Consider the following 26,484-nt stretch of genomic DNA (forward strand, 5'->3'; position numbering starts at 1 on the left):
ATAAAAAATAGGGACTAGTCATAAACAATCCATGAAAAGTATTTGCCATCACAGAGGTGGTACTGCAATACAAACTAGTACCTTTGCAAAATCATTTCTTTTAAGGAACTTAGCTATGAACTAACAAGGCAGTTAGCCTTGCTCTCCCAAAGGATATATGACTGACTATTCTGTGCAAGTGTTATTTTTAAACTTCTGTTAATATAACATTTGAGCTTAATTATCCATAGTTCTGAACATTTTCTTTCTATGAGCCTGAGCTTATTTGACTGGTAAATAAGATGTATATGCTATTTTTCTATGTACAAAAATTTAGTGCATATAAATTTAATTGACTTTACCTGGCTCATCAGTTCCCATTTCATTCCATTTATTAAGCAGTTCTTTCTGTTCACTTATAGGCCTCTGAAAGGCACAAGAAAGTAACTCTTTTTTTAACAGAATGAGTAAAACCATGCCTATTTCAAATACATAAATTCATGTAACACTTTAAAAAAACAGATTGCACTAGCAACACAAACTTGTTTTGCTTACAAATTATTCCCAGCCTGAAGGTATATTCTCCTGTAGAAAGTCCAAGTTCCAGTTCAAGGAAAAAGGAGCCCATTAAGTAGTTTCATGTGTTTACTAATGAATTTTAGGCTATTTAGTAGCCAGTTTCACATTACTGAAGATTTACTGCTCATTCCATAGAGCTGTTGGACTTTGTCATCAAACTCCTGTCCCTGGCAAAACACAGCTGCATCCTTTATCTCATATAATGAACCATAGAGTTTCTGCTACCTAGCAGATATACAACAGGAGAAAGATAAAGAACAAACCACTCTAACATTATTCTCCAATTCCATGATCTTTAAAATTAAAGCCTCTAAATTAATAAAAAAGTGAAAACAAAACAGACCAGAATGAATGACAAGCAAAATTAGCAATGTACGGGTATATCTCTCTCTTAAAGTACCAGTTCAACTACAGCTTTCTCCAGCACACAAAGTGTATCTATATTCTGTACCGGCTATGCAGCTAGAATAGTGCACAAAAACGCTCTATTAAGAGTGATGAACATAGCAATTAGCTTTCAAACATGCTGGTCCCTCAAGAGGATCATTACTGCAACAGCAAAGAGGAAGATCTACCTACGGACTTCATCTTCTCCCAAGTTGAGCTGATGCATACACTGCCACTATACCTGAAAATCATTCTGTATTAAAATTATTTGGATACCAGCCTTCCAGCTCTTGATAACCATGTGTAAAATGAACATTACATTACAGGTGTGCAAGACAAGGCTCAATTTCCAAAAAATGTCAGTTTGGCAACAGAAAGTTAATAATACGTTACCTTCTGCGCTAGTGGAATACCGAGTTCTGTGCACATGCTGTTTAGACTTTTTAGAATTCGCTTCTCCCAGCTTCCCTAAAACACACAAAAAATTGAATTATATGGAACTTCTCTTTCCTCCAATTACATTTATCATGCAATAACAAGCAGCTTTTTACAGACATATATAAGAAAGGATAGCAAGTGTCACCGACTGACACCTGCAAAAATGTTAAGGGAACACATACATGCCTGTTTAAATGGAAAGAATAGAGCAAAGAGATTTCATCATTTACATCACAATAAAGAACCAGAAAAATGAGTTGTTCACATTTCAGATCTTCAAAAAAGCACGTATTTCACAATTACTGATTTTTGACATATGCCTAATGATCAAGCTTCCTTACATATCAACATTTAACAAATTTTTCAAATTATTATAAGCAGGGCAATCAATTGTGTACAGAGAATGCCTTCTCTTTGTGACCTGAAGAGAGTGCAAGTCTTTCTCCACAAAAGATATCTTTCATGTTCTCAGAAGTTAAAAACGTTAAAAATTTGGTATTCTGTAACACTCAAAAAAATAGTTCTTCTAAAATAATGTTCAGGAAATAATTTTCTAATCAAACAGAAAACCAGAAGTAGACAATACCTCAGTAGCAAGTGGACAGCTTAAAGAGCAATGAGATTCTTCTGACTATTGCATTAGACTTCAAACTTACCACATGGTGCCTAATCCATGGATAATTCCTCTGAACTTAATGCCAACTAGTATTTACTTCCTTGTCAACTGACTTAGGATTTTGCTTCCGTGATTACAGCGGCACTGGTGGGTTTTATATTTAATTTAGTTTTCTGCGGATGATGAGTCAGGCCTCAATCAAATGAATGCAAAAACTCCTTTTAATGTCATTTAGCTCTATTTATTATTTGTAATTTCCTCTAGACACAAATTGTACAACAGTTAGTTACTGTCTAACCACATGTTCCTCAAACATAAATTTCTGTAAGAAATTCTTTCTGTAAGAAATTTCTGAAAGAAACTGCAGTTTATTACACAAGAAGCAAATGAAGGGAAGGGCAGTTGTTCAAATGTTCTGTTTAAAAAAAAAATCATCTTGTCTATAATTGTTTCATTTTAGCTTTCATTTACAAGATCTTCTTATAACTTCTTCCATCAAACAAAACAGCTATCTCTCACCAAAAATTTATTCTCACAACCAAGTCATCCCTTCATCTTCTCTTGTATAAACAAAACACATCTGAGTTTTGACTGTAAGGAATGCTTTCCAAATTTCAGTATTTTTTATAATATTCTGTATAATATTTTTATTTAACTGTATTATCATATTCAAATGCCTTACGAGTGCTGCAGTTATACAACATCATGCCACAAATGGGTTATTCTCTCATGGAGGAGTGGTGTACAGCATTTACAGCACCCTATTTTGCTGAGAAGTGTGGGTTTATTGCTGGAAGAAACGAGGAGAGAGCACAAAGACTACTAAACAATGTAAGATAAGAAAGTGGAAACAGAGAGGTAATATAGAGATGTTAGCAGCAGTTTAAAAAACAAAGTGAAATCATCAAGATCAAAATTAAGGCGGGGGTGGGAGAAAGCACAGAGACGCTCCAAGATATAAAAGCTACAGAAGAAGCGCAGAGGAGGCAGATGGCAGCTTGGCAAGACCATGAACCAACTTGTTCCAAGGAATGATGGAGGTTGATACTCTTGGCGTGACTGACAGCTACCAGACCAGACATTAACCCACTTACTGTGTTGGGGATGCAACATGTTAGTAATAAATCACTTCTGGATACTCATAAACTGTGCCATAATTCAGTCATCAAGACTCTGACGAGTAAAAAATATTCAAATAAAAACAACCAAGTCAAAACGAAAGTGAGGGTTACAACAGCCTCTTCTAGCAAGAAACCCTCTCCCCTCCCCAGGGCAGCAGAGTTACATGCAGTGATCAGAAACAGCATGCAGTGTCCTTGACTGAAATAAAAGCCAGAGGCAGAGTTCATAAAGTCATTTCATTGATGGGAACAATAAATTTTCCAAGATGATACCTCTAATTTTATGAGAAATTTAACACTAAGAAAACACATTGCTGGGATTGCTCTGGTTACAATTATAATCTTCAGTAAAATAATTGAGAGTGAGGAAGGCAGTACTGTAATTTGCAAACAATTTCAAACATATCTATTACAAATCAGATTTATCTTATCCTGTAGCAAAGTCATTTATAAACTGTCACTGCAGTTAAATGAAACTGGGTGGACAACAAATAAACTAAACAGAAATATGTCACAACTGCATAAACTGGCCAGGATTAATTACAGCTTTTTCCACAATAATGAATCCTAAAATTCTTTCTTCTAGAAGACTAGACAGAAGTGTGATTCTTTCAGAGTGTACCTAGTAAGACCTACTCTGTGGGTAGAATTCAAAGTGTCTGGGCAGAGATTTAATTTGGTACATCTTCTCTAATCAAAACCTGTAAATTTAAAAAAGAAGAGACATCTAGAAACTATGTTGGTACTGCTCTCATTCTGATGCTCAGGAACTTTCCATTTGACCTCCAATAAGAGGCATAACTTAAGTTAGGACTCAAGAAACCAAATCAAAAGGATCAAAAGGATCAAAAAGAGATCTGAATATTCCCTACTCCAACTTCTATAAGAAGGAACAAAAATTATTTTAGGAATAATAATAATGTTATTAAATTTCTTTGGACGTTAATACTTTTCAAAGAAAACACCATCTTTCTTTATCAACTATTCAAGCACTCAAGTCTCTTCTCAAAGAGACTTAGAAACTAGGAAGGGTGAACTGACTACTGAAGGAAGATGGCTGAAGCAGATCTTCAGCAGTCACAGCATTAGACTGTGCAGTATTGTCATTTTAATTTTTTCAGAATCCACCAGTCTGTTTCAAGAAAGAAAATTAATAATTTAGCTGGGTTTGTCCTTTAGGGATTATTTAACTCTTCTGGGAGAAATTAGGGTATGAATAGTAACATGTCTACTATGCTTTAGAAAGTTCCTAGTACCCATGCTCGTATTGAAATCAGCTGTAATGTTACTCACATTTTAAACAGGACTGGGGAGTGCTTTAGCTTGTAACTATAAACTTACAGGTCAGAATGCTTTTTTGATTGTGTGTCTGTATAGCATGTACAACATGGGGAATTTGGTCTTAGCCAGGCAAAAAACCTACCAGAGTATTGATAGTAAGTATAGCAATATACTTCAAAGTAAATTTCTAATTAAGTCTGTTGTTTATGTATTGACTTTCTTCAAAATGCAAGATCTGAAAATGAGCAAAGAGGAACATATGAAAATTTAAGTACTGGGAGGAAAGGATTTGCTTTAGCAAAGCTCCACTTCAGTAAGATCTTCACAGTTTTGGCTAAAAGCATGGAGGTAAATAATCTAATGAAGCAAGAGACAAACAGTTTAAAACACAGACAATTACGGTCTTTTATCTTCCTGGAAGTCTGAAGTGCAGTCCACCAGAGAACTATTTATCTTTTCAAGTCCCTGCATTTTTAGATAACCAGCTGATGTGTACTCAGACAGAACACACTGAATTACCCTTAAGATTTCCTGAAGTAGTGCATCAGAATTCTCATTTTCATGAATGCACTCCAGTACCCTAGTTTTAATAACCACCCTACCTTCAGGAAGGTTACTGTATTGCAAAAGATCACCCAGAGTTATGTTTGCACAAATTTCAGATAAACCTATCATTTTTTCATTGGAGACAAAGTAATGGAACAAAACTTCATAGATCAAGCAAAAATAAGTATTAACTCAAACAACATGGGTTCTCCAAAATCAGTAGAGTATCTCAGCTTTCTTTGAAGATTGCTACTTTACTTCATATTGCTTCAACTCTAGAAAGCAGGAACTTTTCCTACTCCAACTGTGGAAAGCAGCTGCTGGAGCCAAACAGACCTTATTCCAACCCAGAATTAGCTTCTCCTTTCCCGTTTTCTTGCTCCTTTGTGCTTTGTAACTGAATGCTGGGACATCATATTTTTCCAGCTATCTCCTCAAGTTTATTTGTTTAGCATTTCTCTCAGAACCCTGAGTAACAAGTTCCTAGCTTACAGCTAAAACTAAAGGAAAGGACCTGTATGGATTAAAACATAGCAATGCACATTTATCAATTATATACTATGGGACTATCATGATAAGAATTCCAGTTGAGATACATGGTGTTTGGCTTGTTGTGAACTTTGTAAAATTTCTTCAAAACGAGTAATACAATAAAACCTAGTTATGATTCAACTGATCAGATCATGATTGTTTCCTTACACACCCATTACCTACGGTATAAATGTGTGTGCATCTTCAAAATCAAATGCTCACATGTACCTCAGTGATTTTAGAAAAATATAGTGTTAATTCCCTAACTGTGTATTTATTACTATTTCACAACTATCACCAATTATCAATATTTCTTTTTGAAAGGGATTCATATGTCTTTATCGAAGAGCTGTATTTCAAGAAAGGATTTCAAAGAGGACCTACTGGTTTTGGCTGGGATAGAGTTAATTTTCTTCACAGTAGTATGAAGTGGTATGTCGCTGTGTTTTGGACTTGTGACCAAAACAATGTTGATAACACATCAATGTTTTGGCTATTGGTGAAAAGTGTGTACATAGCGTCAATGTGTTTTCTGTTTCTCATGCTGCCCCACCAGTGAGTAGGCTGGGGGTGCACAAGAAGTTAGAAGGGGACAGAGCTAGGACAGCTGACCCCAGCTGAGCAAAGGGATATTCCAGACCATATGACATCATGTTCTGAATAAAAAAGCTGTGAGAAAGAAGGAGGAAAGGGGCACATTTGGAGTTACGGTGTTTGCCCAAGTAACTGTTGCATGGGATGGAGCCCTGCTTTCCCGGAGACGGCTAAACACCTGCCTGCCGATGGGAAGTATTGAATGAATTCCTGTTTTCCTCTGCTTGAGTGTGCAGCTTTTGTTTTACCTACTAAACTGTCTTTACCTGTCTTTATCACAAGTTTTCTCATTTTACTCTTTTGATTCTCTCCCCGATTCCACTGCTGAGCTGCCTACTAGGGTCAGCCCACCCCAGAGGATATGTATGCATAATACTCTTTGAAATAGGGCTATGAAATTTTGAAACTTAGTAGAGATAGGACTTCTCCTACTCATTCCTAAACTATTAGAAAAACAGTTTTTTCACTGTGACAAATATTGGTTAACGTAAGTATCATATACACTTCTATGAAATAATAACCAATGAAACTGGTTTAGACAAACATACACATAGATACACTTCTGTGGTTTTCAGATTAGTAAACTGATAAGAGTGATTATTTTCAGGCAGTAAATTGTGGCATTACATTTCACACCATAGAAGAAAAATTGTTTAATACAATCTTCATCCCAAATGCTAAAGACTGAAACCCTGGACAGTAAGATAAGACTTGCTGGAATAAGCAACAATATGATTGAAAAAGTAACACAATTTGTTGAATAACTTGTAAAAGAATACTGCAATATATTTCTAGGCACGGCTGAATTAAATACAATTTTATCTTTACTTCAGATATTTTGGTTAGATCATATTCTTGAAAGTCTGGGTTTTTTTTTTACATGTTCATGTGGAATTTTTATTTCCAATGGCATATATTGGTGGAAAAATAAACAAAGCAAAAGTATTTTTTCCTGACATGAAAAATCCTCATTTAATCTTTTATAGTCCAGTTTCTCTTATTCTCCTTCAATATGCCTTAAGCTCCTTAGTGCCATACTTTTCATCCTACTTTCACATTTCTAAGTACTAAAATATATCTCTACTTTCTGAAGATCTCACTTTCTCTGCAGTCTTTCAATGTCTTTCATTGCGAAACTGCCTGCCTGTGTCTCTTCAAAACAATATCTTTGTAACCCTAAGTGAAATGACCTTTAGCTACATTTTTTCTTCTTCACAACAAAATCAAGTTCTCCTCCTTGACATATTTCACATTGTCTCTATTCTACAATATTTACTTACCTACCACCATTATCCTACTACTTTCATGGTTGGAGAATTACTTGAGCATTTTTTGTATGTATGTAAAATGTCACATATACAACATTATTATTAACTTCGATGCAATTACAAATTTGTGTTTTTCCCAAGGTGTAAAACCTAGAAGTTGTACAATAACATTATACAGAGTAAATCTCAGTCTAATCTAAGATCTGATATGAACAGTAAAATTGATAATAACCAACCTGTGCTTTCCTCATATAAGCTAACGGTTCTTTCATATGCTCAGGTGGTGCTGCAGGATGACAGGGCGAAGGAAACCTTAAAGAAAATATAGTGTATTTTAAATGTTCAGATTTTTATTTTGCTTAATTAATCCTGTATTTGTAAACCTAAACATAACTTCTTTCATGACAGCAGTAGTAAAACCACTGTGTATGTTGATCAAAACTAAAAATAAACATTATTTTTAGAAGTATTTCTTCCTCATCCTTTCCTATGGACACAAACGATATAAAGATATGTAAGTATTAATAACATTTCAACATGAGGAGTTCTTATATTAAAAATAATACTTCCTCATAATTTCACATATTTGTAAAATAAAATCAAATAATTCTATTAATAAATCAAGGTATTTAAAAAGGGTATCCTCTTCGCATCATGTCATCCTTATGACTCCCTAGAACTTTTACTATCTAGGACATTATATTTTTTTCAAGAGACAATTTTTTTTTTTTGAGGATTTCTTTTTAAAAAATCAATAGTGAACAAGTACATGTCCAAAGCAATTAGAATTTTGTGATATTGATGTAAGCAAAGTTGAATATCCATTCATAGACTGAGTTAAGCCAAAATATAAAAGCTGGAACAAAATTAAAAAAACAAACCAAAACACTAGTTTACCTTCCAGTAGCGCAGATTATTTTCAATGAGTTATTGCCAAACATTTTATCCAGCTTAATTTTAAGTCTCAAATGTCTTTCAGGAAACAGAATTTACACAACGCTTCTCTTACAGTTAGCCTGAATTTTAATTTGTTTAAATGTATTCCATCAGTTCCTATCATACCATTTTGGGAAGCCCTCCCCAAATTTCTTCCCATTTTTAATTGCTACGGTCATTACTTGCCACTAAGTTGCTCTGGACAACTCTCTGCCTATGTGTAAAATGGAATCGATACTAACAGATTTCAGCAAAAAAGCGCCAGCTGTTTCCTGGCTTTTCCACAGTGCTTACAAAATCATGTTATTCTTAGTTAATTTCAATTTTCCAGGACTACCTTCATTATAATTTGCAGCTTATTTCCGTGAACTCAAAGAATGCATAAGCATTAGTCCAAAAGGCAGGTAAATATTTTTCCCTTGAAAGATATGATAAAGGTGAATCCTTAATAACAGATACATTTACAAGTATTTTGCTGAATCAAGTCCCTCATACTACTAAGACACACTGTTCAAAACTGGTAACTCTAATAAGCTTATTTAAATTAGCACAAACAGATTTGCATACACAATTCTTACTAGGTAGTTGCATTTAGGGCTGTATCTGTTATGAAATTCACACCTTTCCACTTCGCCAGAATGTAAAGGCAATTCATGCTTCCCAGAAGTCTAATCTGAAGTGAGCTGAACAATAAAAAGTGAATTTCACAAATTTCAGCGTGTTTATGACCATATCCCAAGCATGATGAGCACATATCTGGTAAGTCTAGAGATCTAACATCTTACAGATTTTTTTTAAATAATTAATACAACAAATATCTGCAATGTTGACACAAACATCTGAAATTATTAAATTTAATTTACAATAACTACCTCAATGACACAAGAATTATATTATGGCTGTTGGTACCTTTGGAATTAAAAGAACAAAGAAATTATAAACATAACTACAAATTTGGTGATATTTGTTTCACTCATTCTTTAAAATGTACTTGGGTACAGTATTTTCACTAGGATGAAAAAGAAATAACGGCACTTAAAAAACACAAATGAAGCAGGCACCCTTGGTACGACAGATTTTGCAGATAATAGTAACACATCCCATACCTATATATACAAAGGAATCAAAAGTAGATCATGCAAGTAGAACTTATTTAATAAAAATACTAAATAAACTTACACATTGAGTTCACTATAAACAGCATTTTGAAGCTTCTTCTCCCAACCTGTTAAAATAAGAGAATATCCAGAAGAAAACTTTAGGAATTAATACTAACAGACCATGAATCAGAAGTTGGTTTAGAGTTACTGGTGTTTTCTGCCGTGTCTCTTCATGTCTACCCACCAGACAGACAGGAAGGGATGAAAAAACCTTAACCTAATTAAGATATTAAAAACTCCAAGCTGAGGTCTGTATAAAGGTTGAATACCCTTTATTTTCATTTACTGTTTAAATGATTACAATAGAGTTATTTTGGTTATTATTTTGGTTAAATAATTATATGTTATATGCTATTTTTTCCAAAGCCATCATATTATTAAAACAGCTTAATATTAATCTAATAATAGATATTAATATTGATAGATGCAGTGTTCTTAGTGATTATAAATCTTAAATCTCTTCTCAAATTTTCACATGATAGAGTTACATAGGTTAGAACTTCCAATGGAAATCGGAAATTTAACTAAGGGTAAAATCTTCAAGAGCACCTCCATGAATGTTAATTTCCATTTTCAGACGTGAACAAACTCCTGTATCATTCAGAACTTTAAAAAAAAATATTTTATAAAATAACAAAATCACTTCTTTGCATAGTACGTTTTTCAAAATGCTGCTGCAGTCCAAGAACTTCTTCCCTTTTAAATTTCTCCCTCATTTAATAATCTAGAATCACTGAATGTCTACTTCTGGCTACTGTCAGCAACAAGATACCAAGCTGCACAAACTACTACTTTCATCATGTGTGTCACATATGTTTTACACAGACCTATATTATCCACAAATGAAGTATTACAAACCTGACGTCTTCAGAAAATCCTTAATATCTTCTTTTAGTGATTCCAGTTTAATTTCTGGTTTGTGTAGGCTAACCTAATATGAAAGATAAATAAATAAATAAGCATCAAGCAAGCACTAAAAAGAAAATTGTTTATTTTAAGTTATGAAATAAGAACTATACATACTTAAATTTACAGACATAGCAAACTGATTCCTAATAACTTGGCAATGGTAACTGCAGCCAAAAAAAATCAGCCAACTTTTTCCTCACTTGATGTCTTTGCTTTTACATTAGTGCTAAAAGCTGTATGTAGGGAAGGAGAGAGAAGAAGAGAGAGGGAGTATCCAGTGCATATATGGTTAATATTCTGAGCAAGTACCCCACTCACTTACCACAAATGCTAGACTTAACACATTAAAGGACTGGTCCATAAGGTACACAAGTAAATAACTAGAAGCCACTCATTGTATTCTACATGAAAGAATCAAACTGAAAATATTCCATAACTTCTGACTTAACCTCCCACAGTTCACCTCTTTCAGGTAAGAAATGCCATCTTCAAACTTCAAATAAAACCTGCGGGCCAAACATTCCCCACTGCAGCTGTGACTACCAGGTACATACAGCCTCTTGTAATGAAATGCACTTGACACAGGCAATTAGACACCAACCAGCTTTACAACCATACCATTGACGCTACCATGCGGATGTTGCTGCAGATTTTTCAGCAACAGCAGGAGCAGCTGCTATAGCATCTCCTTCTTCTTCTATAGCTAGACCAAGAGAAGAAAACAAATAGACCGCAAAGGTCTAAAAGCACAACAACCAGAAACTCCACAAGTTTCTGTGAAGTGACTTCTGAGACATATTTTCCTAAACATGGAATAGCTGATTAACACCAGAGTATAAAGCTAGAGGTTTAGAAAAGAATAGCAACTCTGGCTGCTAACTGAAAATAACACTGGGAAATCTGCGTGCAACTTACTCCACTGCCATGACAACTCAAGGCATACGTTAGAAGCATACGGCCACATCATCTACCTAGAAATGTGAGAGATTTCTTACCAAGAGCTACTCAGCAATATGCTGTAGGCATAACAGCTGCTGATTCTATTGCAGTAAGTTATGCTGCTATTAAAAATAAACTTCCACCAGCGTGCGCAGTATGCCAGTCCTAACATCACTGTTGACAGCATGGCATGTTACCTAAAGGTCCATCACACCCAACTCACAAACTCCACAATCAGATCATTTGCCTTACAGTTTATATGCAGAAAAGGGTATTTGCTGTGCTACACTGGAAGAGTTGGTCTAGATGAATTCACAACGCAGAATTTTATCGAAATCTTTCCATTTTCCCTAGTTGAAAGGAGGAATGGCCAATAATGCAGAGACTGACAGCAGTTCTACTACTCTGCTATCAGCATCTCTGCTCTTAAGTCACCTTACCATTACAGGTAAGGAAGGTTTTATATTTGGTTTATCGACTGCAACAGCAAAGAGACTGTAAGCATGTTTTCTGAGAAAGGTGATCATAAGCACAAACCGTAAGGCATAGTGAGCATAAGGCCTAACACTCGCGTCAAATGACAAACATATTCCATTCAGCACAATGGTAAAAGCTGTCAAAGGATCATCACTAAGGCAGGGAAACAAAGAAAGATTTTCATGGGAGTTCTTGGGAAGCTCACAAAATACACTTTTAAGCAACAGCCTCAAGGAATATTTGATGAAGGATTCCTTCTGAACCTACTTTAATGGAAAGTCCTGTGTCTGTTTTGGACCGACATATGTCAGGCTGAGTTTAATTTTTTTCTGATGCAAGGCAGTGATTTTGTACCTCTCCTGTATGAATTTTAAATAAAGTAACACGGGTCAAACTGTGCAGACTGTGCCTTACTGTTCCTCAAAAGTTTTTGCGCACGCTTTTGTAAATGTTCAACTTTGTCCTCCTGGGTTAACTGTAGCCAATTTTAATCCCAAGGTCCATGGAGCATTTACCTGTGGTGCTTGGTACACACACTTCAGTAATCCTTTTAGATATGCAAAAAACCCTCACAAATACAACTCATTGGCAAATGATGAATCACAACAAAACCGCATCTTACTAAAAAGTGGGTCCATTGTCTCGACACTGTAAGCAATGCAAAAAGTGACAAAAGTGTAAACAGGAGAATAGTATTTCAGTTCTCTGCTGTTCATACACCTGTAAAATTTGGGAACCTTTGGCTCATTAATGACAGTATGACACTCATACTGACAACACTTTTTTTTGTGGTTTCCTGGAAATTCTAGAGATTGATACGGCACATGGCATTAGAGGGGATAAAGGAGTTCAGTCCACACAGCTGACTTCCCGTTTTCCCTGTCACTCCAAAAGATGCAACAGAGGACTTGTAAGCTGCTGTTCCCAACAGAGCTTGTTCCCCAGCTGCAGAACAAAACAACAGTGACTCGTTCACATGTGGCAGGTGGCAGCCAAAAAGGAAGCAGAACAGCACTTTGGGTAAAACTTTCTCCAAGGATTACGTTAGTGCATTAATCTCCATCAGTTATCTTCAACTCTATCCTGCCCATTTATTTAGTCAAGTCCTATTTCATTATTTCTAGTGCTGCTGCAGCAAATATTCCTATGCTAATCTTTAATTTATCAAAACTATTATTTTTAGCCTGTTTCCTCTGTCTTTTTCCTTCTCTTGACTGCAAAATGCCATACTGAGATAAATTTTCATATAAGAAACATGAAAATTCCCCCTCAAATTATGGGGGCACTTCCATCCCCACTCTTGTAATTTCAGGATGTAATTGCCAAAGCCTTCTCCCATTTCCACTTTTCCTTTTATTTATTTCTGGATTAGGATCAATAGATTCCTAAAATGCTACACAGAGCTACAGAAACTGTTACAGACTCATTGCATACTGGATTGCTGATCAGTTTTCAAATCAGAAATTAGATACCTGAAAGGGAAGAATCTGGCAGACACTCCAGCGAGCAGCTGCAGCCAGTTCTAACACAAAAGAACACACTCTAGCTCTGCATAACACAACCAAAGACAAAAATACTTATTTTGGTAGGTGAAAGGAAATCCCTTCAGAATTGCTTTGCCAAAACTTAACGGAATGGTACCTCTTTGGAATTTATATGGGTGTTTGTGGGAACTAAGTTGAGGAGTCAAGGAGACTTAGCAGAGCTGATGTTCCAAAATTACTAGACTGGGTCTCCTACGTACTTTTATTTTCCCTGTGGACTACCTGGTCTAACTTATTTCTGTGTTGCAATATGTTGGTATTTTGGTAGGGTTTGTTTGTTGTAAACTGCTTGATACAATGTACTGCCTAAGTACCATTTGCATTTTCATCCACTATGTTTTTTTGATAGAATGAAAAACATGTTGACAATATTTTACGTATATAAAAAGAATTACTATGATTTACGCCAATAAAGATGCCTGGCTAAGGTCTACTGGGAAAAAACACCTTGATGAATTTTGAACCGATGAAGTGAATTAATTTCCTGCATGACCAAAATGCTGCATATACCCAGATAGAACTATAGATTCTCCATTTTTAATACACACATCTTGATGAATAAGTATCTTCCTTTTTTTAAAAAAAATCTGGTACTGTCAGGAGGCTACCACAAGCAGGGTAAAGGAGAGCAATATAAGGGAACAACCCGTGAAAGCAAAGAGTGACAGCCAGACCAGGGAAGAAGTCACACTATTCAGAGGCTCAGCCAGGCCAAGACAGAGTCCTGAAAGGAGACTGGGATGAATGCAACATAATTCAGCAAGCAATAACAAATGCTTTTTATTAAAAATTAATGCCTACCAGTTTATCTTCCAGTATAACTGGCAGCATGCATATTCATATGGATAGACTGCTGGGGTTCAGGTGTTGGGTGTCCACGTTTGCCTACAGTCTTGGTCAGCTTCTTACAAATCAAGAAGCAACCAGCTGTTAGACATTCCTTCATAAACAAGCTACCATTACAGCATTTGTTGGCACCCTCTTGTCCTTCAGCTGTACAGAAGAGAAGGATAGTTTGGGGCCTTTCAAAATTTTGCCAAACCTTCTGAAAGGCAATCCTTTGTATTTATGTTCTGTGCACATCTCCTTTGCCTTTGACTTTGGTAAAGTATCCTACTGAGATCTGGGCAGTCACCATCGAAAGTGATACTCTAAACAGATTACACTTTCTGTACTTGGATGCCAAGAAGGAAGAAAATTGAGACATTCAACGCCAATCTGGCTGAAAGCAAGCAAAAGGATAGCACAGAGCTAGTTGGAAAAAGTTGATGGGTGCAGTAAATTGACTTGTAGAGCAAGTGAACACAGAGAAACAAATCTATTTGCAAATTAGCATCTAGCAGGGTCCTGCACTTCAGCCACAACAACCCCATGCAACGCTACAGGCTTGGGGAGGAGTGGCTGGAGAGCTGCCCGGCAGAAAGGGACCTGGGGGTGCTGGTTGACAGCCGGCTGAACATGAGCCAGCAGTGTGCCCGGGTGGCCAAGAAGGCCAACAGCGTCCTGGCCTGTATCAGAAATAGTGTGGCCAGCAGGAGTAGGGAAGTGATCGTGCCCCTGTACTCGGCACTGGTGAGGCCGCACCTTGAATACTGTGTTCAGTTTGGGGCCCCTCACTACAAGAAGGATGCTGAGGTGCTGGAGTGTGTCCAGAGAAGGGCAACGAAGCTGGTGAGGGGGCTGGAGCACAAGTCTTACGAGGAGCGGCTGAGGGAACTGGGGTTGTTCAGTCTGGAGAAGAGGAGGCTGAGGGGAGACCTTATCACTCTCTACAACTACCTCAAAGGGGGTTGTGGCGACGAGGGTGTTGGCCTCTTCCCCCAAGTAACCAGCGATAGGATGAGAAGAAATGGCCTCAAGTTGCACCAGGGGAGGCTTAGATTGGATATTAGGAAAAATTGCTTCACTGAGAGGGTGGTCAGGCATTGGAACAGGCTGCCCAGGGAAGTGGTGGAGTCGCCATCTCTGGAAGTGTTCAAAAAACGTGTGGATGTGGTGCTTCAGGACATGGTTTAGGGGACACGGTGGCGTTGGGTTAATGGTTGGACTTGATGATCTTGAAGGTCCTTTCCAACCTAGTGATTCTGTGATCTAAATTTGGAAATGGCATTCAGTCATCGTGACTGGAGCAGCACTGATCACGGACAGAGGAGCGAGCCATCAGGGCACAGCACTCAAGAATAGGAAAATAGCTAGAGGACCAGCAACACACTACGAAGAGGAGGCTTGACAGAACAAAGTGTTCCAGCATAACTCCAGTGTTAAACTATTTCTTTTCTCAACAAGAATAAACACTGCGGAGAAGTGATCCAACTATACTGAAATGTGGAACTGCATCAGGTGAACACATATGTTTATCCTGCTGCAAACAGTTCTGCAAATAACTTTACACAATCTAAATATTTTTACAGGGTTATCAACCATAATTTCTCTTCAAAGCCTTTTTGCTCTAGACAAGTATGTACACTCTCAGAGCATTTATTAAAGTTCATTATGATTTTCTACAAGAGCACAATGTTTTTAGCTTTTATTTTTATTATTTCCCAAATTATAATAAAGCACACTACCCCAAATATAGTCCAACTTTAGCATAGTAAATTCAATGAAAACTAATAAATACTTACCTTTTCTCACATGTTGCATTCTGCCATAACTAGATTTTATCAGGATCAAGCAGACCTGTTAAAAACCACTTCAAGTACAACCACAAGAATTTCAACATGAACAGTCTCTAAACACTTAAAATCCTACAAATTTAAGGAAGTGATTTTTGTTTTGGTCTACATGTTTCTGTAACAGAAAGAGGAATCATTCCAAGTATAACTAAACAAATTTAAGTAAGTATAAAACCCTGATTACACTGGCAATTTTTCAACACTTCTACATTTCTACACTAATTACACTCAGGGAAAAAGTACTGTGAACTTTCTTACACAAGTAAAAATAATCTAGTAGTTGAAACAGAGAGCTTCAATTAGCCTCATACAGGAATAAACAGCTTTGTTATGTATCATACATAACAAAAATGTTATGTATCCTGCATATCTTGTGGAAGAACATTTGTAATAAAATAATTTTGATGTTTCAATAAGTTTTCTGGGTTTTATTTGAATATCAAATTAGTGCTGCAAATAAAATACACACACACAAGGTAAAACATATAATCCACATTACTAAAAAAAAATAATCTGTGAATCAAGCTTGCATTGCTTCTGAACTCCATAATCTGTTCAACATATTCACAACTGCATTCAATTTAAAATTCATTGTACTGCAAATGTTACTGCTGAACCATTTAAACCAAAGTACAAGCTCTATCAGGAGGGGATAGTAAGCCCTTTGTTAAATATAATGCATGAAAAGGAATCATTAATTATCTATGATGACTCACGAGCCTACGCTTATTTGCTAAGTTTTATTAAATAAATGCTACATTTCACAGAAACATTCTCCTTCTTAATTTGATCTTTTACTTAAGTAGGGATCAGTATCAATTTCTTTTTTTAACTGTTGGGGAAAAATGTCATTAAAACAATATCCTCAGATATCTTGCAAGCCATTCACCTCACATAAATTATTCCAAGATGTTTACCCGTACTCCCTTCAGAAGCACACAATCGGGCAATACCCCAGCTGCAATGCCCTTAGTGCTCCCAAAGCAAACTCCTCTCCTTCTTTGCCCTGTGTGAAGTCTGTGAAGACCTTACTCTCACTTTGACTAACATTTTCTTTAAACCTTTCTGGTACTAGTCATAGGTCAGTTCAAAGAGTGATGTCAGAGTCCTCTCCTCTGGACAATCATTCTGACCATGACATATCCTAGCATATCCCCTCTCCACACCCTGTTCATACCTTCAAGTGTCTCCTAAATTTTTTTCTAGCTCCCAAACTTAATAGTTAGTTGGGTGGGAGGGAGTCAGGGTTGATTCTTACTCTCAAGTTACCATTTTTAGCCTACTTCGACATCCGTTACCCTGTTTTCCTACAAGTTCTCCTTCAAGTTGTCCCGCTACAGCTGTACCTACGAGAAACAAATCTGAGAACATCTAGAGACATACCTACAAGAAACAAACCCGAGAACATCTACACAGAAAATGCCCACAGGGATCCTTATATTGTGGGTCTTTCTTGTTCAATTTAAAATAGTTACATATCCCAACGTCCTGTTTTAGAAAAGTTCTTTAGGAATAAACTACTGAAGCTTTTGTTTGGTTTGGGGGGGGGGGGTTACCTTGCTTGTTATTTTCCCCTAGCCACTAGAGGTTCCAGGCAACTCAGACTGATTTCTGTTAGAGGTTTTGAGAGGACAAAAATTGAGATTGATTAATCTTAAATCATTAATAAAACCTGGCTTCCTTCAAACATGATGAAAATGTGTTAAAAAAGCAGGAGTTTTTTCATGTCTCTGAACTGTTCCATTTTTATTGTCAGTTCACTGACAAAGATTTTCCCTAAAACAAAATTTTAGCAAGATTTCACAAAAAAAAACCCCACAGTTTTAAAACTGCATTTTGTGATTGAAGATCACAAAGCCTGTGTCTCAGGTTTTCTAACCATCTCTAATTCTTACTTTAGAAACATTTACATTTCAGAAAGGGAAGAGAAAAAAATTAAGACAAAAGCAAACAAATTTGGTTACAAACTCACACAGTGGAATTTGTGCCTGAGAAACTGAGATGGTATTTCTCCTCCACACACCAATAACCCTAGCAGCAATTTTACCTGTTGAAAAGCTACTATGTAATATTTTGGCTCTTGTTAACTGTTACACTTTCCTTTCAAACACACTACAAAATATGTTCAGAAGAAATTCCAAAGCAAATGACAGGCACATTTACACTCTTTCTTGCATTAATCTCTTTGTATTAACTCCAGGCACATTGCCATAATACCAAAACTCAACCTACAAAATCAACCTAACATTTATTTTCCAAATTGTCATTAATAAGTACATGACCCTATGTCTACTTCAGCCCTATGGCCAAAAATGTCATTATCTTGGTATCCACAAAGAGCTAAAGCTGTGACAGCAAATCATTTGGTGCCCACTCCAAACTTATTTCAAAAAGATTGTGTATCACAGTCCTTGACACTAGCTCAGGCTGTTAGTGACAGCCAAGCATAGCACTGGTGTGATCAGTTCACAACCACAGGGCTACTCTATCAACTCTCACAAATAATGTCAGGATATTGTGTTTTCCCCAATATTCTATTAACTGGTGAAAGAAACTGTTAATTTTGAGCTCTCCTTCATAGACATTAAAAGAAGAGATAAACTTACAAAACAGTTGTTACAATACTGTGTGTGAGACTACATGACCTCTCAAAAACTTCAAGCAGTATTATAATAGACCTTAAGATTGATTCTGACCCTCATGTTTTCAGAGACTGTAAATATTTTTGAGGAAGGATTATCAGCAATGTCAATTTCTACACTGACAGATAAACAGCAATCTTTGAAAAGGTAAAATATAACTGCAGTATAAATATAAAAAAAATAAGTTTTACTCTGATGCATTGCCTCAATGAATTTCTCAAAATACAGAATGCTTCCCAAAAATAGCTTAAAAATCGCATAAAAAGGGACCACTTACAGATCATTATTGCAACCAGTGCAGGCTAAGCATTGTCCAGAAACAGACTGTTAACCAGCAGACAAAAAACCCACCGTGTCCTATCAATAAACTGGAGTTCAGCTATCATGCATCGCAATAGCAAAGATTTCATATTTGATAATGCAACTTCAGAAATACACCATGCAACGGGAGAGAAATCAAGCATTAATTTAATATGGAGAGCAGCAAAATTCAGAAACCTTGGGAATTCTGTACAGCAACTAAGGGATGGACAAAGATAAGCAACTCAGTGATAGGGCCTTTGCAACTGCAAAGTATAGCAATAATACGACTATACAAGCATTACAAATAAAACATGTCTATACTTAACATGACAGAACATAAATGCATGCAAGATCAATTAAAAAAATTCAAGATGAAGGAGAACATACAGATTCCTGACAAAGAGGGTGTATATTTGGCCCTATTAATTTAAACTGCAAGCTCCAATAGATGATACTTTACATTAGGAAATCTTTTAGTTGATGTATCTAAAAACTTTCCAGTCTTTCAGGTCACTACACTGAACTATAGCTCTGATTTAATTTTCTATTACAAACTTTTCAAACATCTACTATAAGAATCAACCTGACCATTTGTTGCCCTGTTTAATTTCTTTTCCCTTAGCACTTCATATGACTAGAATAATCTTCTGACCTATATATACATATGACTTTTTTTTTTTTTTCCTCCAAGAAATTTGTGAAACAGTATTCTGCAAAGATATCATGACAGATTCGGCTATGGTCATTACACTATGTTTTATTTATTTTATAGGTTACCTTTACGTTTTGATTATGCAGAGTTTCTGCTCATATCGAGTAAATTGATATGCTATAGAGTCAGGGAGGGATTTAGGCATTTAACTGCCCTTTCAGACATCAAACATCACCGTGGAATGGTACTGCTAAGATCCTCAGAGTGTCCATGTGTACAAAATGGCTGTACAAAACAGACATCCACCAGCAGCCTTTAAAGACCCTGTCAACACGAAAAGTATCAAATGACTGTGAAATCAGGCCTCACGAGAGACAGAGACAAAAGAATGAATGCAGAAGCGAGTACATACAGGTTTTATTATAATCAGTAACAGAGTTGTTAAAAGAGAGTCCTGTTCACTGCCTTTTTGAGGACAAGAACTTGACTCGCCACACCTCATGTCAGGCTATCTATTTGGGATGCTGAATTCCCCAACACTTAGCAGAACCCCATGTCTATACTCTTTTATAATTCCAGCCCCCTTCAAGTTATGCACATCTGCTTACTCACATACTTAGAGAGCAGTCAGTCAACAGGAGGAAAGCAGAGATACATTTTAAAAAGCATTGAGACCAAATCAGCAAATTTAAAACCAAACCAAAACAAAACAAAAAAACAGAGAAGGCACACAGTGATGTCACTTGCTATGGAAAGCTTTAGGGACTTTCAGAGAGGAAAATCATGTTTCATTTAAAAACACAACAAAACTAAGGCAGATAATAGACATTCATTCTATCCTGAAAAAAAAAAATCTGTACATTTTTAAGCACTGTTTGGAAAAAAACCCCAAACAACCCAAGATTTTATAAAACCCAACCCAAAATATTTCAGTAATGCACAATAATCTTTATAGCACCACTACTGTGTTATTATGGTCATGAAAATTGACGCAATTTTAATCTGAAACTTCCTAAATGAAGTTCAGCTGAAATATGAAAATGTTATATCAAGTGCAGTTAAGTTACTAAATATAAAAAACCAACTGTTTTCCCAGCTACAAAAATGTACTTTCATGCACGTTTTTCATCTATTTTCACTTCCTTTCACCAAATTTTCTCGGGAGAACTCTGGAGCAAGTGGGGGTGCAGGTGGTGGTATTTAAAGCTTTCCAAATTAGAAATTAAAAGACAAAGTGATTAATTTTAGGAACTATTTGAAGCAGTGAGATTTCAAGCGGATAGCCTTCGTATTCACTGGGAAATCCTTCAGTCCCATGGGGAGAAACTATAAATACAGCTCTAGACACCAACCAGACCGCTCTCCGGCCCCGTCGAGGGGAGGCCCCGGGGTCCCCTGCCCCCGGCGGAGGCCGCACGGGCCGGGCTGGGCCGGGGCCGCCGGCCAGGAACAAAGCGCCGGGGAGGGGGAGCGGGAAAGGGAGGCGGGCCTGGGGGCACAGCGCCAGGTCGGGGCTCACCCGGGCCTGTCGCTCCAGCTGGGAGTGGAGGCTGGAGCCCTTCAGCCGCTGCACGATCCGCGCTATGGTGAGAGAGAGCCCGCTGTCCGGATCCAGCATTGCGGCGCGGCACCCCGCCCGCCGGCGCGCTGCTGCACCGGACCGCTTTCGCCGCGGCACCCCGTCTCATTAACCGGCGTTACCAGGCAACTGCGGGAGCGGGGGCGGTCCTCCACGCCGGCGTCCGGGTGGAAAGCGACGCCTCCCAGAAGAGTTCCCCGCCGCCCATCCTGACCTGAGTGTGCCCTCCGCTGCCCGGTGTGGCGCCGACCCCCGCAGCCCCCTCGCGGCTCAGCCCAGGAGGCCCCGCGCTGTCCCCAGAGCCGGACGGACCTTCCGCCAGTGGTGCCTTCAGCTGCCGCCTCTCCCCAGGCACCTGGCAGGCTTCCTCCAGCCCGCGGGCCACACGCACTTTGGGCTGGATAATGGTTGCCTAAAGCTCTGGTGAAAATCTCACGTGCTGCTTCTGTTTCCTAAATAAACGTTTATAATGTATCATTGCTAGAAAGGAAGTCAGAAATAAGTGTAAGGAACGCCTGCGTGTGGGTTTTGGGCTTTGGGCCACGCTGGTGTTGGAGACACCCAGATGTGCCCGGTCTGCTGGCTCTGCCCTTCGCTTCTGCAGAGCGTGCAGGGAAACGTGTCCTCGTCCGCGCCATCTGCGTGACTGCGTCAGCCTTACGTGTGCCTCCAGCCGCTCACCTCGCGGGGGCAGGGTCGTGACAGCAGCCCACTGAGGCGGTAGTAGCGGCTGTCACTTGCTAGTCACTAGGCTGGGTGTACTGTAGCTGGCTATGGGCATGCCAGGGCTGCCTCGATAACGAGTTAAGTAATGTATCATCGTTACTTCTGTCTCAAGTAACCTGTCTGGCCCTTGGAAAGGACTAAGCTTTCTCTCACACTCAGCTGTTGCACCTTGGCTGAGCTGCTGCAAACAATAGCTACAAGGCAGCATCTTCTTGACTTGCTGCTCAGCTGGAGCCGACACCAAAAGGGCTTCAAACCCATTTCAGTGCAGTCAGAAAGATTAGCCTAAAAACGTGTTTAACTGCGGTGTAAGTGGATTTGCACTAGTATGAGGTAGCAGGATTCATATCATTAAAGCTTGAGAGACAGTTAAAAAAAAGCTGATTTTTAAGGCCTGGGATATCACGTCCAGATGGTGTCAACAGCAAATTCATCCCCAAGGCTCCTTTCTGTTCGCTTCCTGAGGAATACTAGTTGACCTGTACTTTGGTGAAGTTTTATTTATCTTAAATTTTTTACCCCTGTCTGCTCAGCACGGTGAGGCATTAATTCAGGCTCAGTACCGGGAGCTGACACAGCCTTCATTTAAGCAGAGCATCTGTGTGGCACTATGTACATCTCGTTGGGTGATGTAAATGCAAGGAGCTTCAATCCACTTAGTTCTGGGAAAATCTATTCCTATGTGCATCAGTAACAGGACCATGTAATCAAATTCTTGCTTAATGAACTAATTTACTAAGCAAAAATACTAATTTTTAAAATCCCAGAATAATTAATAAGTAAGCTTCGAGAGTTCAAGGTGGTAACATGGAAAAGCTGATCATTGACCTGCAAAACCAAGCATTAATGCCCATCTTCAGCTCTGAGGATGGCCATACCTCTGTAAATAGAAGAATGTTTCAAGACTCTGAAACATGAGGTTGTAACTTTTTCACTTCTGTAAGCTCTGTGGGTGGGTGACACAGATGGGAGGAAATGAACATAGATATCATCAGTTACCTTACCTAGAAAAAACAACTAAATATATCTTAAAAACAGCTAGATCTATCTATAAAACAACTAGGTATATATATAGGTACAAAAATGCACTTGAGCTCATATCTCTGCAGCCTCTTTTGACTTATCTGTGAGCATTCCTACATAGATTTAAGTTCAAAGGAGAATAGTAACAGAAGATCAGACAGAAAAGTTCTTTAACCAACTGTAGAGAAACCTGAAAAAGTCACTTACGCTAGATCAAAACACTGAGGAGAGCTTGCTCCTCAGTTCACGGAGAGCATGGGGAAATCAATTGCGTAGTTGTCTACCAATGCCTTGAATATCTATTCTATTTACGTAAAGTTGTCTGTCAGTTCTGCACTTACATGCATATATGAAGTCGGGGCAACAGTGAGAACATTTTCTTTCCCCTGTGTATTGGGAGTTAACCAAATAGTTGCCTACGTTCCCAGCTGAACAAGCATACAAAGTGTAATAGCTTTGTGTGCTAATTCATATTAAAGTTCTGCAAAGAGTTCACATGGAGGCAGTACATCTCCTTGGGTTTTGTTGTTGTTGTTGAGGAGGATCATTTGTTTCTGTAGGAACTTCACCTGCTAAGACAGGAATAGGCAGAAAACCATGGCGTGCCACAAAGTTCCACAGGTCAGTGCCTGTAAGTCCAGGTGCTTACACTGAAGGTGCAGGTGTGAGAAGAAGCCCTTCCCTCTTGCCTGGTACAGTCCTCAGCAGCATTTTCTTTTCCAGTTTTGGGGAGAACTTAGGGACTGCCACAGGGATGGCAATCTTACATTGCTTTTGGTGAATGTGTTATTTATCAGGACTGCTTGATATACGGGGACTCCAAGGTTGAATATGTTCCTACTGGTAGCACAACATTGTGTCTGGCTGTATTCCAGGCTGTGATCTGGGTCATGGCAGGTCAGATGGCAGGTCATGGAGCGGGACAGAAGCCACTGCACCTTGCTGGTTAGAAGTGTGAGTTCCCCTACTACTGGGGAACGTTGGGGAAACAACAGGTGAGTGTCATGTGCAGTGCATAAGACTTTGCAGGTCTGCAAAAGCCATCCTTACCTCTATAGGTCAAGAAAACAGGAGAAAAAGCTAATGTCAGCTGCAGATGAGTAATTTCCTGCAGCTAACTACCTCCACTCCAAATCTGCTTTTGTTTGTTACCCTCTGCCCATGTACATCTGTCACTCTTCATTCCCTGTTTTTCCATGCTATTTCCAGTCTGGTTTCCTTCCTCCTATGGACTGGGTTTCTCTCCAGTCAGTTATGTCTCCAATATGGGCAGGAAAACTTACTTCTTGTAAGTGCCGATCAAAGCTAAAAAGCAAGGCAATATAAAGAGATAATCTTCACAGCATCTCACCCAGGCTGTTAACTGCTTCTTGTGTGTCCTTACCATATCCAGTTAAGAAATCTCATGCTTAAGTGCGTGCTTCTCTTTTGTTTCCTTGCAAGGAGCTTACTGCATAGCAGCTTGAGAAATACAGGCTCATTGTTAAAAAACATCGACTAAATAACAGGCGTTGGCAGAAACCCCAACCAACTCTTTAGCCTGTCCCCTTGTTGTCACATGACTGGTTTAACTTGGTTCATGTGATAAGTGTTTGACAACTACTGCTTTTCCATTGTGATTTACTTTTAAATTGCAAATAAACAACTGCAGTACAGACAGTGTAGAGTGGTTTTATGATGTCCAGTACCACATACCAAAGGTAGCTTGCTGGTTTTATCAGAAGGTCTGGTGTAGGTGTCATTGTTTTTCTGGGTTGGGGTTTTTTTTTGTGGTCTTTCCCTCTCTTCGTCTCTGCCCTGTGCCCTTGAACACCAACTCTTTTCCCCATCATGTCCCACCTCCATTTACAGCTGCAGTGCTCTACAATGTTATACCTATCCTTACCGTGTTTTGTGTCAAGTTTCTTCATTTAGTTGGTTGGTTACAACTGATACTGGTATCCCACGTGTCTTCTATTTATCTGCCACTACAGGTCTGGAAAGCATCAAGAATCTGGCAAGGGAAAGTAAAAATTACATAGTCAGTATCTGAAATATTTCACCCATATTGTCTCCCTCTTTCCCCTGCTGGGTTTTCGAATGAGAAGAGGACAGGATATGAAGCGGTAGATACATCATACTGTCATATTTAAGGCCACATGAGACAAAATATATTTTAATGCTTCCAAATGATTCCGAAGACCAGTTTATTTCCTGGAGTGTAAATGTAGTCTGTAAAAAGAAAAAACATCCAAAGGATGCACTGAGTGTCTGGAAGCTTGGCTTTTTCCATAGAACGATGTTAGTTGACTTAGTAAAAACCAGGGCTGCCTGGAGGTATCACCAAAGGAGGCAGTTGCCTTGTATGACAGAGCGATGAGTGAGGAAGTCAACAAAATCCCAGCAGTGTCAATAAAATCCCAGCAGTCCCCATCCCAAAATCCCAGCAGTCAACAAAATCCCAGCACTTTCAGTCAGCTGCTCCCAAAACACTCTTCCCCTAAACAATTCACAACATTCATGCTGCCCTGATCCCGCCTTCATCTTTCATTCTCCTGCTGCTAGAAATGCCAAGTCATCCAGTCTCCTCTTTGGGCTGCATTATCTGCTGGGATGGGGAGGGACTGGAGGGGGAACACTGCCCCTTCACCTGTGCTGAGGGTGGGTGCATTCATGCAGTCAGTACTGGCAGGGTAAGGGCGTGAGGTATGCTGCAGAATAAGGCTAAGCGTGCAATCATTGTCACTTATTACTGTACATAAGCCACTCACCTTTCCTTGACAGCCTGAGTAATAGGGGTTAATGTTTCTGAGGGGGAGCTATGCACTGCATGCACCCTGATAACGTACCACAAATGTTGTGTAGATCTCCAAGTTGTTCCCTTTTTTGTGCTACATGAGGCACTGCCAAGAGAATGACAGCATGTGCCATCCCTAATGGCAGACTGGGTCACATGCAAGGATGACTGTGTCCCAGCCAACAAGTGCCACAGAAACCCAGGTTTAAAAAATAAAAAGTAAAGCAACAAGACTTTTTTCCTGCCAAAACAAAAGAATAAGACATTAAAGAAAAAAAAAAGACAAACCCCCAAACCACATATACCCTTATTCCCCCCACAAACACTCCAAATGCTTGACCAACCTGATCTTCTATGACCAGGTGACCCGCCTAGTGGATGAGGGAAAGGCTGTGGATGTTGTCTACCTGGACTTCAGTAAAGCCTTTGACAGCATCTCCCACAGCATTCTCCTGGAGAAACTGGCGGCTCATGGCTTAGACAGGTGTACTCTTAACTGGGTAAAGAACTGGCTGGATGGCCGAGCCCAGAGAGTTGTGGTGAACGGCGTTAAATCCGGCTGGCGGCCGGTCACAAGCGGTGTTCCCAAGGCTCGGTTCTGGGGCCGATCTTGTTCAATATCTTTATTGATGACCTGGATGAAGGGATTGAGTGCTCCCTCAGTCAGTTGGCAGCTGACACCAAGTTGGGTGGGAGTGTTGATCTGCTGGAGGGTAGGAGGGCTCTGCAGAGAGATCTGGACAGGCTGGAGTGATGGGCAGAGGCCAACTGTATGAGGTTTAATAAGGCCAAGTGCCGGGTCC

The 26,484-nt window shown here is 38.8% G+C and overlaps 1 protein-coding gene across 2 annotated transcripts in view; it reads right to left on the reverse strand.

Annotated features, from left to right (window-relative positions):
- Positions 1-21,255, reverse strand: part of TBC1D19 (TBC1 domain family member 19) — a gene marked incomplete at its 3' end in the record, with an annotated part of 58,858 nt that extends 37,603 nt beyond the window's left edge. Inside the window, exons 1-6 of one of the 2 annotated variants that reach the window (XM_081998970.1) lie at positions 21,097-21,255; positions 10,295-10,367; positions 9,456-9,501; positions 7,577-7,652; positions 1,339-1,413; positions 342-405 (exon numbers count right to left, since the gene is read on the reverse strand). In XM_081998970.1, the coding sequence (XP_081855096.1) occupies positions 342-405; positions 1,339-1,413; positions 7,577-7,652; positions 9,456-9,501; positions 10,295-10,367; positions 21,097-21,195 (433 nt within the window). In that variant the 5' untranslated portion in view covers positions 21,196-21,255. The remainder of the gene's footprint in view (positions 1-341; positions 406-1,338; positions 1,414-7,576; positions 7,653-9,455; positions 9,502-10,294; positions 10,368-21,096) is intronic. The other variant, XM_081998971.1, reaches the window with a different exon arrangement.
- Positions 21,256-26,484: the final 5,229 nt, after the last annotated feature.

The sequence above is a fragment of the Phaethon aethereus genome (genome assembly GCF_964289735.1).
Source record: "Phaethon aethereus genome assembly, chromosome: 4".
Lineage (NCBI taxonomy): Eukaryota > Metazoa > Chordata > Aves > Phaethontiformes > Phaethontidae > Phaethon > Phaethon aethereus.